Here is a 17,366-nt window from a genome sequence, read left to right as displayed (position 1 = left end):
CATTGGGTTATTATTACTTATTTAAAAAAAAAAGAATAGATAACATAAACTATAACATAAAGTCAATGAGCTCTGGACGGTGCACGGATTTATTTGACACCCATACACAATATTTACGAGGAACACTGGAAGGCATCACCGGCTGCTCGAAGTAAAGTGATAAACGAAACTTAACTTTGTAACGTTACGGGACGGCACCTTACCCGGTTTTCACAATTAACCTCCGCGATAACAGGTTGGAAAGAAAACATAGTGTCTACAAGTGGAGAGTATAACCTACATTATCATGGCACATTACAGAGTAAGTGTGTTTACTATCGGTGTATCTTCTTTCACAAGTGTTTTTGAGAATATGTCACTTGTCTCGTAAGTTACCTGCAGCTACTGTACGTTAGCTAACTTAGGCTAACGTTAGCAAGCTGGGCAACCTCTCAAGCTGGGAGGAGAAGGAGTTAATTAGTGATTAGCCAGTGGACCTGTAATGGACCAATATATAGATTTTTACACTGATTAGGGGTGTGTGTATTAGCTTGTAAACATAGGTTACGAATCCCTAACATAATGGTTGACAAATAACCATCAACGGTTTTGACAACATTTTCTGCCGCAGGTTTGACCATAGAATCTCGAAACAACAAACAAGCAGGACAGACATGTGTTGGTTACTTACTGGGGTTAGCTCTCGACCACATCCGTTGTATGTGGTGCTAACATGTCTTGCTGGAAAGTAACCAGACAATAGCAGAGAGTCTAAGTTACAGTGACATAAAATGAGCAAATACAGATACAGAACAACCATAAATGTATATGTAAAACAACAAGGAAGGGATGTTATGCGAGATTCAGGTACAGAAAGATGCAAAGTAACCACAAAAGAGTATGTAATTTAGTGTATGTGACTTTTTTTGTACGTTTGTGCTTCAAGGGAATTTTTGCACAATTTGTCCATGCTTTTAAGCAAATTAAAAAAGAATATAAATCGTGTGTAAAGAACTTTTTTTTATCATGGTGTTTGCCCCACAGGCCCCAGACACCAAAAGGGAGCAGTTTCGGAGATACTTGGAGAAAAATGGCATTGTTGACAGTCTTACCAGTGGTATGGTACTTTTTTTTGTAGCTACAATCACTCTCACTCTGCACTTCAACATTATTCCTGAAATTCCCAACACAAACAAATACGGAAAAGAAAACTGAAAATACCAATAATTAGATATCAATATTCTGAATCACTCATTAGTAAACAACACTAAATTAACATATAATATGAGATTTTGGAACCAAATTAATCTTCTCAATAATTAGGACACTTAAGAAAAACTGCAACACCACTGTGATACTTCTGTCCTGACTTAAACTTTTGCTATGACATTAGAGTCGGTGTCAGTGCTTCTGTAATTATGTTTAACTCCATATTTTTCATGTGGTTTCAGTACTGGTGGCTTTGTATGAACATCCTGAAAGACCCAACAATGCTCTGGAGTATCCTTTCATACACATTTAACTCTTCATATCGCATGAGTGGTTAGTGAATAGACCATGTGAGTCCTGTTTGTGACCCCACCCATAAAAGAAAGGTGTGCAGAATTCAATGGATAAATCAAACACTTTCTCTGTAGATTCCTTAACTCTCTCCCTTCAGATTTGTGAAGCAGCATTTCGGTTCTGCCGGCCAGATTTCAGCAGACACAGAGGCTCTGCAGCAGGAGGTGATCGACCTGAGGCAGAGATGTGAACGCTTGGCAGAAGAAAACAAAGACCTCAAAACAAGGGTAAACTTAATGCTTTAAAAAAAAAAGAATAATCGTCCAGTTTAAGTTATCTAACACAGATAAACTCTTTTTTCTCAATCTCACCAGCTGCAGCTTCACGAACCTGCGCCAGAAGATGGAGCCACAGCTGAGTAGATGACAGACGAGCTTTGGTTTGATAGATATATATTTTTTGTTGATATCAATGGCACTTTCAAGAGAAGATGACGCCGCAAATGCCAAGAATTTTTATATAACTGTGCTGTTTTGTGTTTGTAAAGCTTAGTTTCTACTTTGTTTCTTAGAATCTAACTTATTCTGTATATGTGTATATATGAGTTTTGGTCTTCCTCACTCAGTCTTTACAATAGCTTTACTGAAAAGGTGCCTTTTGTATGACTTGATAAGTTACTGCTTTAGATATGAGACATGTCATTTTTTGAGTGGCTTATGGGAGATTTCCAGTAGCCAGTGTTTGATAATGCTGCTGATATTTTTTTCTGGCATTGTGATTAACATACATGTGTTGGCCAGCTCAACGTGACGGAATGTGATACAGACACATTTACACTTTATTTTGAAAGGTCGGGTCTAAGTAAGAAAATGTAAAAAATCTCAAAAATCTAAGCCACTTGTAAAATAAAGCACGTTATTGTAATGTAGTGGCATATGGCTAATTCAGAACAGAACCCTTTTACTGATGTATCATAATTATGATGCAACTCTGGATGGTAGTAAATCTTCAATATAGCCATTAGTTGCAGACCTAATAACAATCATTCCTAATAATTAGATTTATTTATTTGTTTCATCTATTTAACATTAACAGTGAAAAAAGAAATATCCAGTAGTAGTATTTCACTGTGCACTGTATACTCTCAAATCAAACTTGATTAACTACAAGTTAACAAAAACTTCCTCAGAAAACAAGTATAACACAGATACAACACATGAATGCATCAGGACCCAAAGCATGAAGGTTTTTTTTTTACCAGGTTCAGTAATATTTAATAATTGTCAGTTCTTTCATCAGGGACAATCAAAACTATCATGCAGGACAGAAAATGGCAGTGAGAGCAGTGTAAGCTGCTTAGTGATATGCTCCAGAGTCTGGTGACAGCGTTTGACACCTATGACATAACAATACTGCTGAGACAAAAACACAATTTTACCATTGTGGATTTTAAAGCAGGAAATATTTCCACTTTTCTCTCTGTACAGATCAACTGATGATCCCTGAACTATTTGAGACAACTCTAACATCCCTTGCTCACAACCAAATTCATAAAACAGATCAAAAGACACTGAAAACTTACAAAATCATTTACTGTAAATATATCTTGACATTCTTTCATTTAGCATCATTTTATGGTACAAATGTACATGCTGCTATTGGACAGGTTCAATACTGCAACTCCACCAATTACATGACTATCCACTGTGTTTTTTAGAAGAAAATATACACTCAGCTGTCTATACATCAAAGATTTAAAATAAATTACACAATGTTTGTATTTATTTTAGATTTGTATAATTTTTTTTAGATTTATTTTGTAGTAATACATGTACATGTCAAAATATAAAACAAATGAAGTCCAAAAAAAATATACAGAGCATATAGAATTAATTCCTCTGTTATTTGCAGAGCAGCATTTTAAAACATGCCACTTTAATAATATTAAATAATATATTAAAATTTAGGACAAAAGCAAAACAGATATATCTGTCACTATTTAGAAAGCTGCATACAATTGTGTTAAATCCACACGTTCAAAATAGAAAGGTGTCTGTGTGTAGATAATATTCAAGGTTTAGATCTTCAGGTCAGGAGCTCGTCTGCTGCTTGCGTTACTGGCCAGTGATTTGCAGTTGGAAGAGGGTGATCTCGGGTGGTGCCCGGACCCTGAGCTGGAGTCGTCCACTGACTCTGGGGTGGAGGGCCGGCTTTGATGTTTGTCGTCTGGTTTTGACTGAGTTCGAGTGGAGGGAGGTCCACCACTGGCCTTTGCGCCCCCATATGAATCAGTATCGGAGCTTTTACCCTCCAGCACTGTGGCGCATTTGACAGAGCCTTGAGCCATCCACGGCTTCCTTGATGCGCTCACTGGCAGCGTGGGGAAGGAGGAAGGGTGAGCTGCCTTCTGTGGCCGTTTCGGAGAGTCCGGGCTCCCTCTTTCACTGCGGTCTCCTTCAGCGTGTGAGGGATGATGCAAAAAGTCCTCGGCCTCCTGCTTTGGATTAATCAGGGAGTCGCAGCACGGTGAGCAGGGCTCATTGGTAGTCGAGGTGCTGTTACATCCGGGGGGGCTTTGAGCTGAACGTCTGCAATCGTCCAAATCCTGCTGAGCATTCTGCTCGCCCTGGGGAGGTAGAAAAGTTGAAGGTTTGATAAGGTTTGGGTACATAATTGTCCCCTGCGCCCTCTCCAGCAAGAGGTTGTAGTCACTGGGTGCAGAGGCGATTGTTGCCTTTCGACTTGCACTGGTGCATATTTGGACAACTGACTCCTTTTTGTACTTGTTGACATAGTAGTCGTCAGGGTCATCTCTCTCATCTCTCAGGTGAGGGTAGAAGTCAAGGATGGTCTTTTTAATCTTCTTGTAGCCCAGATGGATGATCTCCAAGATGTTTAGGAAGAGGGAGATTGCAGCAATGCACTGCATGAACACCATGAAGACACTTTTCTCTGTCGGTCTGGAAATATAACAGTCCACAGCATTCGGACACGGATCCCGCTCACACTTGAACAGCGGGTAGAGGTGAAAGCCATAAAGGACGTACTGGCCTGTCATGAATGCCACTTCAACAACAGAGCGGGTTACAATATGAGCCACGTACGTGCGGAGCAGAGATCCCCTCAGAGGAGGTTTGTTGAGCTTCCCCTGATCGAGCTGCTTCATCTCCCGCTCAATCCTCTTCCTTTCTTCTGCAAACTCCACGTCGACCAACTCCAGCTCCTTCCGCAGCAGAGCCTTCTTCTTCTGCCGCACCTTCTCCAGCGCCCGGAGCCTGTAGAGAGCGTGACCCATGTAAACCAGCGAGGGAGAAGATACAAATATGACCTGCAGCACCCAGAAGCGGATGAGGGAGATTGGGAAAGCCAGATCATAGCAGACGTTTCTGCATCCAGGCTGCTCGGTGTTGCATATGAAGTCGACCTGTTCGTCGTTCCACACATCCTCCGCCGCCACCCCGAGGACCAGCATACGAAAGATGAACAGGATGGTGAGCCAGATCTTGCCGACCATGGTGGAGTGGATATGCACCTCCTCCAAAATCCCCCCAAGGAAGTTCCAGTCCCCCATCTTCACTCTGCCATTGTGACTGGTAGAAAGTCATTGCAAGAGAGATTAGATAATTAGGTTAAGAAAACTTGCTCAAACAGTTTCAAAATGGATTTCTTTGTAAAGTTAATAGTACAGGAGATATCTGTTAGCAGAAGAAACAAAGCAATCTTAATTTTATATAGATAGCAAAGACATTAAATGAATTACACAAGTTCAGTACAAGAGGCACATTTGCAAAGGAAAAAAAGGCTCCAAAAACTCCAAACTTGTGAAAACATTAACCAGTAAAACCATAAGTATCAAAAATGGACAGTACCTCTCTATAGGAAAAATGAAACAACAACAAGTAGAAAATGTGTGAAGTAAAAATGCAGCCTGTCACATGATTGCGTAAAAGTTAAATAAAAAGTAGACAGAGAGGACTTGTGCATCCACAGACATGCTTCCTAGTCTTGCCAGTCGTCCAGCTCTGTCATAATAAAAGCGTTCCCCTCAGCACAGTCATTATATAAAGCGGGGCAGCATCGCGGACATCTGCGTAGCTTCCATTTACCTTGCAGCAGCATGGACAGACTGCCGGTGGTGACTTAAATCTCCTCGGGTCATACAGCCCTAACGCGGTCACCAAAAAGTTTTAAAAATCGTTAGCACCCTCCGCATGAGTCTCTGCACATCACCTAAACCACAGTGACCCGCCTCTGCTTCACTGTTGCCAGAAACAAAGTGGGAACAACTGAATGGTGGAGGGAAGAGTGCCAACACTACTCTGATCAGAGAAAGTCAATACCCAGCAGCTTCACTAATGCATTTAGATCATGGCCCCACAGCAATGGGGTTGTAAACAGTTGTAACACCAATACTGACCTCAATCTTAGCAGGTCAGGACTTTTTTTGTTTTTCCTAATATAACTGGTTAATTTCAGACTGACCCTCCTACATATCAAAGTCTTCATGTATTCAACAGCACAGAGGGTGGAAGCTGAGCGTACACTTTGATGATTAATTTAGGTATGAATTCTAATAACCAAGCTGTTTCCAGAAAACACACTCTGGATTTGTTAGCACTGAATTATTTGAGTCTGTTTGCTTCATATGTTCAAACAGAGAGGAGGAAACACAGATACTGTGGTTGGAATCCCCACATTATCGATACCAGTCAGTTAACTACACAGGCCTTGTGCGATCAATAGTTTTCTACTGTAGTGAAGTAATCGATGAGTCGTCACGTCCAATTTCATACTCTGCTGCTCCTCTGTGGATGTAATTAAGTTCTTGTGCACTTGTCACATTATTTTATCCCATTTACAAGATATTAATCACACTGGATTAGCATTTTAGCTAAATGCTGTTTGCCAACTTCACACAGTCCAATTATAAATACCATTACTGCCTCCATGTGATAGATATCCTTATCTTGAGTCAGTCAAGATATTACAGCTTCATGCCCATGATATGAAATGCTTATTAAATGTGGTATTGTTCTCTAGCTTTTCAGAGCGTAACAAACCATCTACAAGGGTGGGGATATTTGTTAACCCTATGAAAACCGAACCTAGCCCCAGGACTGGCCTAGTTTGCTGTTGACAAGTTTAGGGTTAGGGGTTAGGGTTTAGATTGAAGCCACCAGTTCAGTGGTTCAGTGCAAGACAATCTCCGCCCATCTGTTAATTTGAAACTATCCTAAACTGAACTTTTCCCCCACCGATCTGAAACCTCTCATTCTGCCCAGCGGAGCAGGATTGATTCAAACCAGTCTGGTACAAACACATTAGGGGTACAGAGGGTCACACTGGGGTAACATATCCGTAAAATCCCAGTGCTATTTCCATGTTTTTACTTCCGATAAAAACAATCAATGTTCACTTGCACTTCAGCCCCAACATATCAAAACTGGTTGGCATCAGGAGGACACTGTCTGATATGATTATTCAACGTACACTGTACTGTTTGCGATCAGGGTTTCGTTTTGTATGCTGTAGGCCTTCTTTTGTGTAGTTTTCCCCACTTTTATAGACTGTCAAAAGGGACTCTGAATGAAGAGTCTAGTTTTTCAAGGAGAATAAAACACTTAAATCCAGTATCTGTAATTTCAAACAACTGACAAACAACAATCTGATTTTCACTTTGATGCCAGGTTTAATTAACTTTAGGCACGCTGTTAACAACTGGTGGGTGGATTGTGGTGTGTTGTCTATGAAATCTCCATGACTGATCAAACTGAATGACGACTTCGAGGCAAACATTTAATGTGATTGCAAAAAAAAAACTTGTAGACCAGGCTGCCATCTTGCCAAATAACATTACATTTTTCTTATACAAATCTACAAAAGGAATCCTATAATTACCCACTGGTTCAGGGTCAAGACAAACAGGTTTGTAATGACTAACTTTGCATGGATAAAATTACACTGGTGGGTGGAGTAAAAGAACAGTAGAATATTCCACATACTGTAGAACCAAAGCAGTCACTTCCATGCAGTATCAAATACATGTCACTGCAGCATTTTCACAGTTAATTCTGTAGATATGATCAATAGACTTGTCCTGTATCAGCAGGTCAGATTCAAATTTCACAAATAAATACATATAAAAACATCAAACTATATCAATGAAAAATGTTGAACAATGAGCAGTGGAAATGTTACACCACAAGTAGGACTCAGTTTGGTCTTTGGTTATAGGTTCCCTGATACTTAGTTAAAAAAAATGCAATCTACTGATTCCCAACTGATGCTCCTTCTCACAGTAATATTAAAGAGCTATAATTTATAAACTTATGGAACAGAAATATACTGACATTAAACTGGAACACACTTAGACTCAGAGTTAAAGGTTGTTAAGTCAGACTTTTGAATATTAAAGCAGAAGTAAGTGATATATTTGTGTTAATATAAGTCTTAAATAGTTATATCTTCCGACAGCAATCACTTACATAGAGTGTTTGGACTGAAACACGGGTCTGTCAGTCACTCTGCTCTGCTCTGAGCCGAGGAGAAAACATTTATCGTATCCTACAGTTTTTATCCAATGAGGAGAGAGAACGGCATGCAGGGCTGTGTGTGCAGCCAAGGAATGCCGTGAATGTGACGACGTAGGGACGAGGACTGTTATGGTGCGTTCAAGGAAACTCGTATTTTTCCGACCGTGAAGTGGTACCAGTTCGATCTGGTACGAGTTCACCGGTCGGAAGTTACGAGTGGCCGTTATAGTGACTTTCACCGGTAAAACAGGTCGGAAAAACACGAGTGGGTTGCCTGGAACGCTACAAAGTCATAAGTTGTGACTTGAAGCTGTAATTTACGATTTCAAAAGCCTGCCTGGAACGCAGCATTAGCGAAAACGACCGGACCACTTACTTCTGCTTTAACCAGTTGCATTGTACTTAAAGTTACAGGTGGTAATTCCATGAGCTGGGTGTTTACGCTTCAAGCTGTTTTTATGTTTCCGTGGCTGAATAACAAGTATGAAAGAAAAAATAATCAACTATTTTACAGCTCAGCATGTAATTAGCTTTGTTCTGTCAACAGGATGTGACTGAAACAATAACATGGCATTAAGCCCAGGCCTGATGGTGACCCAGCTCATGTGCTTAGAAATGGAAACTGTAATGCCAACATTTTGGACACTTAACCCTTTTCCCCTGAGACTTTCTTGTTCCATTTCATGCCAGTGATGTCAACCAAGAACCAACCAACCAACATGACTGAACAAATGTGATACCTTTGACAAATGTAATGTGAGGGATTTCATTGTGTTTAAGGCACGCGTTCAGGAATACTGAAATTCCAAAGGAGACATGACCTGATGATTCAACAGAAAACTGGGAAAAGTAAGGAGAGGTAATTGTTTTCTCATAAAGAAAAATGACATAAACTAGTTATTTCATTAAGTAATAATTTTTTTTTTTTTTATCAATAAAAGTATTTTAAAAAATCGAAAACTTTTCAAACAAACTAAACAAAACAACTGCAAAGATAAAACATAAAAGGCACATTTCATAATCCCACGCCTAAAATCTGCAATATTACTGTTAAACAGCAGGGGGCACACTTGAGCCCTCAAATTATACAGTAAAAAGAACGAAAACATAATAGGAAAAAAAACTACACAAAAGTACATCAGTAAAATATAGTAGTTTCCTGAGTGTGACATTAAGGCTTTTGGTGGTTACAAATTCCCTATGGTGCTGGTGAGAGAAAGACATTGTAGAGCACAGCAAAGACCACAAAGACTACGTATCCCACTATACAAATCCAGAAACGTGGGTCCTTGAGAAGCTTCTTGTTGTAAGCACTGAAGAAGACATAGCCGATGGTCATCCCTGCCAGGACCCCTCCAAAATGAGCCACAAATGATACCTGTGACGAGAGAGGATGAGGTCAGGTCTCACATTTGGCCTGCAGACAAAGTTAAATTGAGACCCGTTGCAGTCATTTGACCTTTCCAAAATGTGGTAGGACCAGTTTAACCGGCAAAAACAAATGAGTGGTGGGGGGAAGAGGAGGAGATGATAAAGCCAAGAGGGAATGAAGCATCACACTTTTGGAGTCTGTAATCAGGCTATCAGTTGACAGATAAACAATTTCCTTCAAAGTGAAAGATGATAGTGTACACTGTCGTTGTTTTATTCTTCATAACTGGAACTAGAGACAAAGGTCGACATTTACAGTGGTGGATAACTTATTGAAAAAGCGGTGCATGTCTAAATGTCAGGGCAACATAGGCAGGTATGTATCTACAAGATATATCAAGTCCCAGCAAGAACTGCTGATCCTGTCTGTAGCCACGAGCAAACAAAGACATTACTAAAAACTGTCAGTTCGGGGGAGGTTAGCTGGATCAGCTAGATCGGGTTGCTCAAGGCTCTCACCGTGTTGAAAAGGTTAAGTATTGTTCTACAGCAGAGAGAAAAACTTACCCTCATACCAGCGTCATCTTGGATAAATCTTCTGTAGAAGGCAAATCCAAAATCTGTCAGAACTGAAAAAAGAAAGTGTGAAATGACAAATGAAATGTCATTTGCTTTAAGGTACAATCAGAGCAGCTGGACAAATAACACAATACAGGGAAATCACAAAGGGGAACCTACCAAATATCACTATGGCTCCGATGCGGAATATGCCAAGGACAGGAATCATCTCTCGGAAATTCTGTGAATTGGAAAAGTTGCGTGTGATGATGAACACATCTAATATCTCAGCTTTCAAAATGCACAAAAAGGGCCTCAAAACACCTGCAAAACCTGCTTCATTACAAAGAAATGACACAACCTTAAGACAATAGACATGAAAACAGAAATATGAATAAACTGACAATGTGCTCAGTATGTGTTATACACACGACAACATGCCATCTCTCAACTGTTGCTAATTATTCTCATTATTGTAGATCATACCAATAATAATAAGGTTCTTTTGTCCATAGAAGTAAAAAAATAAATAAAGTTACATTTCTGTTACAATTTACTTTTGCACAAATAACAATTTGCAGCTATTTTGTTAACTACATTGTTGTGTTAATCAACTTATCATTTCATCTCCAATGTTAATTCTGAACCAGCTGTAGAAATGTAGTTTTTAAAATATTTATTCTGCATGTAATAATCACTAATATTCATTCATTCATCAATTTGTCAAACAGTCACTGTTGTGTTCTGTTACACGTGATGTTTCCACAGTCGGGATCGGAAATAATTCTCATACGTAAACACCACAGTCACCTTGAGACTGTCATGCAGCTCATGAAGATGTTTATACCAACTCTTCCTGTCCCAGTGTCTGTAAACTTACCACCACTGCATTCATGAAATAGCCTCCCATCAGGGCGTAAACACCCCCAGAGGCCCCCACCAGTGCACTGAGAGGATCAAAGATGGAGCTGCACAAAGAGCCTGAGGGGAAACACACACAGAAATCATCAGTTTTACCATCAGTGGCATTTCTGACTCGCTCTAATACAAACAGGAAAAACCGACGTCAAGACGAGTTAATGTCAGATGTCGGTGTGCGCGGCATTCACAAGCAGCTTAGGACTCTGAAAGCTTTATTTGTTGTACATGAGGAAAAGAAGCTGAGACACAGACAGAGCCGAGTGTTTCTTACCGGCCAGGACGCCGGCAAGGTAGACCATTCCCACTTCAAACCCCTTGTGGACCAGTTCCAGCGGGATCCCCACCAGCAGCTGCATCACCAGGTTGCCCAGAATGTGCTCCACACTGGACACAGAGACCAGAGCAACAACGATAAATGTCAGTTGGGCAGATGTACAAGACGGTGGATAAAAGAGAGACCTGCAGTGAACACCAGCTGTTTGTTTAATGTGATGGGAAAGTTTTAGTATTTCTGATGTCGCTGTAAACAAATTCCATGATAAGACCACGGCCAGTAATGTATTACCACTTCCCTTTCCTTTCTGTGAAAATTAGTCACAGGACCATTTGTCCAGCTGATGATGTCAACTTCTTTAACCTTTTAAAACAACACACACACCCAGTGGATGCTTTAACCTTGCTAGTGCTTGTTTAGGTGTGTTTTGGTCTATACCAGACTCAATGATGCATCTTTTAAAGCTCCAGTTTTACTGATTTGACGCACACAAAGTAATTTCACTGAAAAACAATGAGACTTTTATTCACGGAACCTGTCAACGGTAAGAAAAACATAGTTCATCAGACTTATCTTTTAAACAAATATCCTGTTTGGTGTGTTTCCGTTAGTGTTGGCACACGACTGTGACCACTCTTCCCCCTTACTAAGCTTGTTTTCCTGTGTGCCTCTGTGTAGTCATGATTTTTGGTTTTCCTCTGTCTCTGCGGTTTGTGTACTCATGATCTTTGAGACAACAACGTTGCAAGAAATTGTCTCCAGTCTAGTCTTATTAATTGCCTTGAAAATGTTCTTTAAAAACTGATTTAACATTAAAACTTTTAATGTTTGTTGCTTTTAATTTAAAAGCAATCAGCATCACACTCAATAACTACTGGTGCATCAGTTAAAAATCCCTGAATGAAACAATGCAGCGAGTATCAAAACAGTGATGCCATTTACCACACTGAGGAGGATAAGCAAAGAAATAGGGCGCTTCGACCTGAAGCCACAGATATGAATCAACACCTGTGACAGCATCGAAAATAAAAACCCACAGGGATTATGAGCTTCATCAGACTGGTGTTTACTGCAGGGACAAGACACTGTACTATGGGGTTCCCATGGGATTGTGACAACATTTTGCACTGACTTAAGCCGTATGACAGTATGTAAACGCTCTGCCCTGGCTTACCCAGCGTGGACAAACATGTAGGAGAAGAAACGCCATGCTTCCTCTCTTTGCTCCGGCTTGTAGGTCAGGGGGCTGTTCCAGATGCCTTCATCCAAAGTCACCCACTGTTTCTGAGGCTTCCACACAGCATAGTAGATAAACACTGCCAACTATTAAAGAGCAGAGAGTGGACAGAGAAATCAGGTTTGAAAAATTTGGAACCAAGAAGTCCCTAAAACCCTTGTGTTTTCTAACTACGCGGAAAGGCATAGGGGGTTGGGAAGGCTAAATCCCAAACAGCTGAGAAAATAATGAGAGGGCTGAATTATACGTACTGAAGTTGAGGTATGCTTTAGCAAGACATGCATCCCACTGAGTTCAGCCCCCAGTGGTGTTGTATAGAGCAGCTCAGATGTCTGAATGCTTGTGTTTGTATAAATATAAGTTGTGGGAACACCGACAAAGAGCACAGAGGCTCAGTCGATCCTCTCTGTGTAAATTAAAAGCCTAATTCACAGCCATTCACATGCACTGACACTGGACATCTGTGAGCTACAGTGAGTGAGCTGTTCATTCCCATGTTTGAATAGTTAGTGTGCAAAGCATTTGGAGATAAGAAAGAGACTATCAGTATGAAGTGATAGTAGTAACAGCCTTCAACTGAATCTTACATCAACATATCGTATAAAACTGTTTTTTAAATTCTAAATATGTAAAGCACATCAGTCTGCTCCCTCTTTTTGACAACAATACTTTGAAGAAAAAACAGCATGAATATAAAAGCATACTATAATGCAGCTATATAACAAGGAGTTATAAGGATATTTATAAGTGCTTACTAATGTACAGTAGCATAATTGTTGTCATAAAACAACTTGTATTATTTCAACAAATGCTTGTCTGTTTACACACCAGGTCTCAGGAAGAGGTGGAACAGATGTATTCATTGATAGATCTGCTGTTGATTGATTGATAAGTGTTTACAGTGTTTCCCCCAGAAAATTTGTTAGTTAAGGTGGTGTCTGACCTGTCGAGGGGGGGGCGTTGTGGATCTGTTGACGGGGGGGGGGGGGGGGGGGGGGGGGCGCACCGCGCCGCAGTGATGTTCACAAGTCTTTTTTTGCAAGTCCAAGTCAAGTCTCAAGTCTTTGGTCACAAGTCCGAGTCAAGTCTCAAGTCTTTGAGGGGTGAGACTTCATCAAGTCTCAAGTCTTTGGTCACGAGTCCAAGTCAAGTCTCAAGTCTCTAAAAAATCAAAGTCTCCTGTCTCTTCTGGTTGTAATGACCCTTCTATCATCTGCTGCTATCCGGTCTACTAAGAGTACTGCACAGCTAAATCTAAGAGATTCAAAGCATTTACTGTAGGTTATTATCACTCCTTAATCTATACAGTAGCCTATTGATTAGTTGTTTATTATATGATCACTTTAAACAGGATATTGCAATGCAATATGAAGAAAACACACAATGAAAGCTTTCCTTTAAAGGAAACTGTATTCTGAGTCAAGAAAGAATCAAGGCTGCTCTGCCCCTCTGCACTGGCCTTTTCTCTCTTTTTTTGCTTTGTTGAATTCAGAAAACCCAGATGAACAACATGGAAAATGATTTAGGCTGTTAATTATAGGTCATTAGGTATAGCTCACATCTTTATGTGCAGCAAAACCTTTCTGGAACCGCATGTTTCTGAGAGAAGAACTGGTTGTTATTATTTTTAATTAGCTCCGTCAACTCATGGGGGCGTGTCGACACGTCCAGACTTCCATACATAGCCTACAGGCCTTCAGTCATATTTCGCAGCAAAAACATAAATAAACAGGAGGATTTATCCTACAGTAGCCTGATATGTGCCAGTTATGCAGCAGCTAGTCCCCGTGAAGGAAGGTCTGACAACAAACGGACGTTGTGCCTCACATGTAGTAGGCTACGGACGGTGCCGCTATTAAAAAAAAAAAAAAAAAAAAGCCAGTTCACAGTCACCTGTCACTCACCTCTGCAGCTGACTGCGCTGTCAGAGGAGCTCTGCTGCTCCTCTCTCTTTAGACACTGGTGTTTGGCTGCACTCTGTAGGAGTTCAATATGAAGATCTAACCTCCATCTGAATAACGTTACCGGCCATGTGGCGCTGCTCCGCTAGTGGTGTTAACGGCAAAAAAATAAAAAATAAAAAAAAGAAGATCGTCGGTCGTCCTGTCAGGAGGGAGGCACGAGCCAAAAAAATAATGATTGTTCACGAGTCTCAAAACACGAGTCCGAGTCGAGTCTGAAGTCTTTTGGGCACGAGTCCAAGTCAAGTCTGAAGTCTCTGTGGGTGCGACTTAAGTGCGACTTGAGTTCGAGTCGCAAACTCGAGTCCCCATCTCTGCCGCGCCGTATTAACTTTCGCTTTCAACACGCGCTGCTGTAATGCATGCGTGCTTCTCTGTGGTGTGTGTGTGTGAGAGGATGCGGCCATCATCGTCCGACGGGGGGGGGGGGGGGGGGGGGGGGGGCGGTGGCGGCGAATATCGCTACATTTTTTTTTTTTTAAGACGTTAGTTTAGGCGGCAGCTCTTTGTTGTTAAGGCGGCCGCCTTAACAGGAAAGCGCTGCGGGAAACCCTGGTTTACAAAATCTGAAGAAATACAAATGGATTTATAGCAGTAGTCAACAAGACACAGTATCAGGGTTTTTAAAACGTTTTTGTGGCTTCTGGATTTAAAATCACATACAGTGCATTCCTGGTGGGGTTAGCTTAAAGTCTTAATAAGTTATGCATGCAGGGTCATCCAAGCTATATAAATCTCACAGTATAGCTCTCTTATGAGCCATAGTTATGGGGAAACTGAGGTCACAGCATCTGCTTGGCTATTTCAAAAACCCACGTACTGATTCTCACATTCCACCAGGTGTGTTTATTTACCAAAAAGACACCGTGTCTTTCTGTGCAGGAAAAGTGCCTCTGAATCACACCAGTAAAGATCAGCTGTGCCCACATCTAAATCGACTACTCATGAAAACTACTGTTTTCATTGACACCATGCCGACTGAGGTTGATGGGTTTTGATAAATCAGGACATTCAAAGGAGGCGGGCGGGTGCAGATGCCAGAAGACACGGAAAGAAAGATATGAACACTCATGTCTGTGCAAGAGCTTCTCAGTTTAGAACTGAAAACTGAAAACCACAACTCTTAATCAAAAGCTGTAGCTATAACAAACAAGACTAATGGTTTCCTGAATCATTTAGATTCAAAGATATTTGACCTATCCCTCCAAAACGTCACCTCGATGTCAGCTTTCTAAATACAAGGAAAGCAAATCTATACAGTCATTAACACTGTAGCAGCATTTACGCCCTATGTAGGCTGCATGTTGGATAATGAGAACACAAAATCTATAGCGGCTGTCCCAGTACTCATGCTATGTGTGTCGTCATGTACATTCAGGGCGGAGCTACCTCTCCAATACTGATGAGGATGATGAAGATTGGGGGTGGACAGCAATTGGCACGTTCCAGGTACTTGCTGCGCGCATCCTCTGGGAGCATCCACTTGGAGACAGTCTGCTGGAACTTCCCACAACATCCCAGCTCCCTGTTACCATCAGGCTGGTCCTCGTTGTTCCTGATCTTCCTCCCATCGCGGTCCACGGCAAACGGCTCCTGCTGCTCAATGTCATAGTCGGCCATCACTGCTACTGGTCTACACACAACAGATTGGATTTTGTTGCATTTCTGGTAAAGCTGTAGAGCCAAGTGATGATATATACCTTGAGATGATGCACATTTGCAGAGCATCAACAGGGGCAGGTTTATAAACCTGTTTGAGTGCAGGGGCCAAATTGATACCAGGACATTTAGACTTTGTTGTCCACATTTTACTCACTTTGCGTCTCTTCGAGATCTTCACACCAAGGTTTAGTCACACTGTGCCACTGGGACTGTTCAGTAACAAATCCGCAATACTAATAAGCCAACTAGCCTACCTTTCACTCTCTGACTGTTAGTGGTGCTTATTTAGAACATTGGATTTTATCTACTTTTCAATTACTGTGATAGGTCATTCTGATTTAATTGGTATTTATGCTGGCAAGTCAAAAACTAGAGATCTCTATCTGTTTATTGTTTTAACTGAAACGTTTTGACATCATGATATACTGTATGTCAGCATTGTAATATAAAATTTGTTACATGTGCATCTAAGAAATTTGAATATTGCAGAGTTTTATTCAGAAATCTTCAAAAATATTGAACCCATCCTATTCTAAATCATTTCAGTTATCAAATACACTATTTCAGCAAAACCTTGGTCAAGTAGCCTAAAACTAAAAAAAGAAGAGAGCGATTACAAAAATGTACAGCAGTATTTTTTAAGAAGTGAAAGAGATGCATTGATAAATTCAAATATTTTATTCTAATATAACAAACTAATAATGCAGAGTGGCTCTTTTGGGAGTATGGATCATACCGGGTAAATATGTAAACATCAACAATGTTGCGTCTGGCAATGGTGGGGCTAATTTAATGGATAGTAATTTAATTAGTCATAATGTATTGTAGCTCTGTATTATTATCTGTCGACTGTCGGAATTTGTAAAGTAACTCAAAATGCGCCACCAAACGTAGCATAAGACTCGTTAATTGGAATAACTCAAACAAAGTCGCCTACAAGCAGCGTTACCTATCTTTGTGTGTATGCTACAGTACTGTACAGTAGTGATGTGCGCTACAACAGACGGCAGCGTTTCCTGTTTACTGGGCGTTGATATTTTCTTCTGGTTTCAGCCATGTATTGAAAAGCCAGAGTAAAGTCTAAGTGAGACTCACACTGACCAACACCTGTAGACTATTAGTTTTCAATGAAGCGAACGTTTAATTTGGCAGACTCACCTAAAAACCGTCAAGAGGGAGAGTGAAGATGGCTGCAGGCGGTCCCACGCATATGTAAGACAACTGACTCGACTAAAAAAACTCACACAACTCAATGTACATGAATTCAAAGATTATATCCAACTTCAAAATATTGAGCCGAGATTTCTTCCACACCATTCCTTCATGAAGTCACAAAAAGACCGCCGTCGTCCTCCCCAGACTCGACT

At 40.7% G+C, this 17,366-nt stretch overlaps 3 protein-coding genes across 4 annotated transcripts; 1 reads left to right on the top strand and 2 right to left on the bottom strand.

Moving 5' to 3' along the window:
• The first annotated feature begins 137 nt into the window (after positions 1 to 137).
• On the top strand, positions 138 to 2,410 carry LOC146972323 (c-Myc-binding protein-like). Its single transcript, XM_085802380.1, has 5 exons — positions 138 to 301; positions 1,024 to 1,096; positions 1,431 to 1,479; positions 1,640 to 1,769; positions 1,857 to 2,410. Exons 1-5 carry the CDS (start codon positions 287 to 289, stop codon positions 1,902 to 1,904), a joined length of 315 nt encoding a protein of 104 aa, XP_085658506.1. The 5' UTR covers positions 138 to 286; the 3' UTR covers positions 1,905 to 2,410.
• Positions 2,411 to 3,487: 1,077 nt separating this feature from the next.
• Positions 3,488 to 5,787, bottom strand: gja9a (gap junction protein alpha 9a). Of its 2 annotated transcripts, none has more exons than XM_085802378.1 (2): positions 5,589 to 5,787; positions 3,488 to 5,072 (listed from the first exon to the last, which is right to left on the bottom strand). In XM_085802378.1, exons 1-2 carry the CDS (start codon positions 5,639 to 5,641, stop codon positions 3,560 to 3,562), a joined length of 1,566 nt encoding a protein of 521 aa, XP_085658504.1. In that variant the 5' UTR covers positions 5,642 to 5,787; the 3' UTR covers positions 3,488 to 3,559. The 2 variants fall into 2 exon arrangements, with proteins under 2 accessions (XP_085658504.1, XP_085658503.1); XM_085802377.1 differs by having other exon boundaries at positions 5,352 to 5,589.
• Positions 5,788 to 8,387: 2,600 nt separating this feature from the next.
• Positions 8,388 to 17,366, bottom strand: rhbdl2 (rhomboid, veinlet-like 2 (Drosophila)). The gene is made up of 8 exons (XM_085802376.1): positions 17,158 to 17,366; positions 15,727 to 15,970; positions 12,314 to 12,462; positions 11,137 to 11,249; positions 10,825 to 10,925; positions 10,125 to 10,185; positions 9,954 to 10,015; positions 8,388 to 9,393 (listed from the first exon to the last, which is right to left on the bottom strand). Exons 2-8 carry the CDS (start codon positions 15,955 to 15,957, stop codon positions 9,214 to 9,216), a joined length of 897 nt encoding a protein of 298 aa, XP_085658502.1. The 5' UTR covers positions 15,958 to 15,970; positions 17,158 to 17,366; the 3' UTR covers positions 8,388 to 9,213.

The sequence above is a fragment of the Trachurus japonicus genome, chromosome 16, assembly GCF_045865225.1.
Source record: "Trachurus japonicus isolate A0001 chromosome 16, Traja_1.0".
Classification (NCBI taxonomy): domain Eukaryota; kingdom Metazoa; phylum Chordata; class Actinopteri; order Carangiformes; family Carangidae; genus Trachurus; species Trachurus japonicus.
Note: the sequence above shows the minus strand (reverse complement) of the source record. Positions and strands in the feature narration are given on the sequence as shown.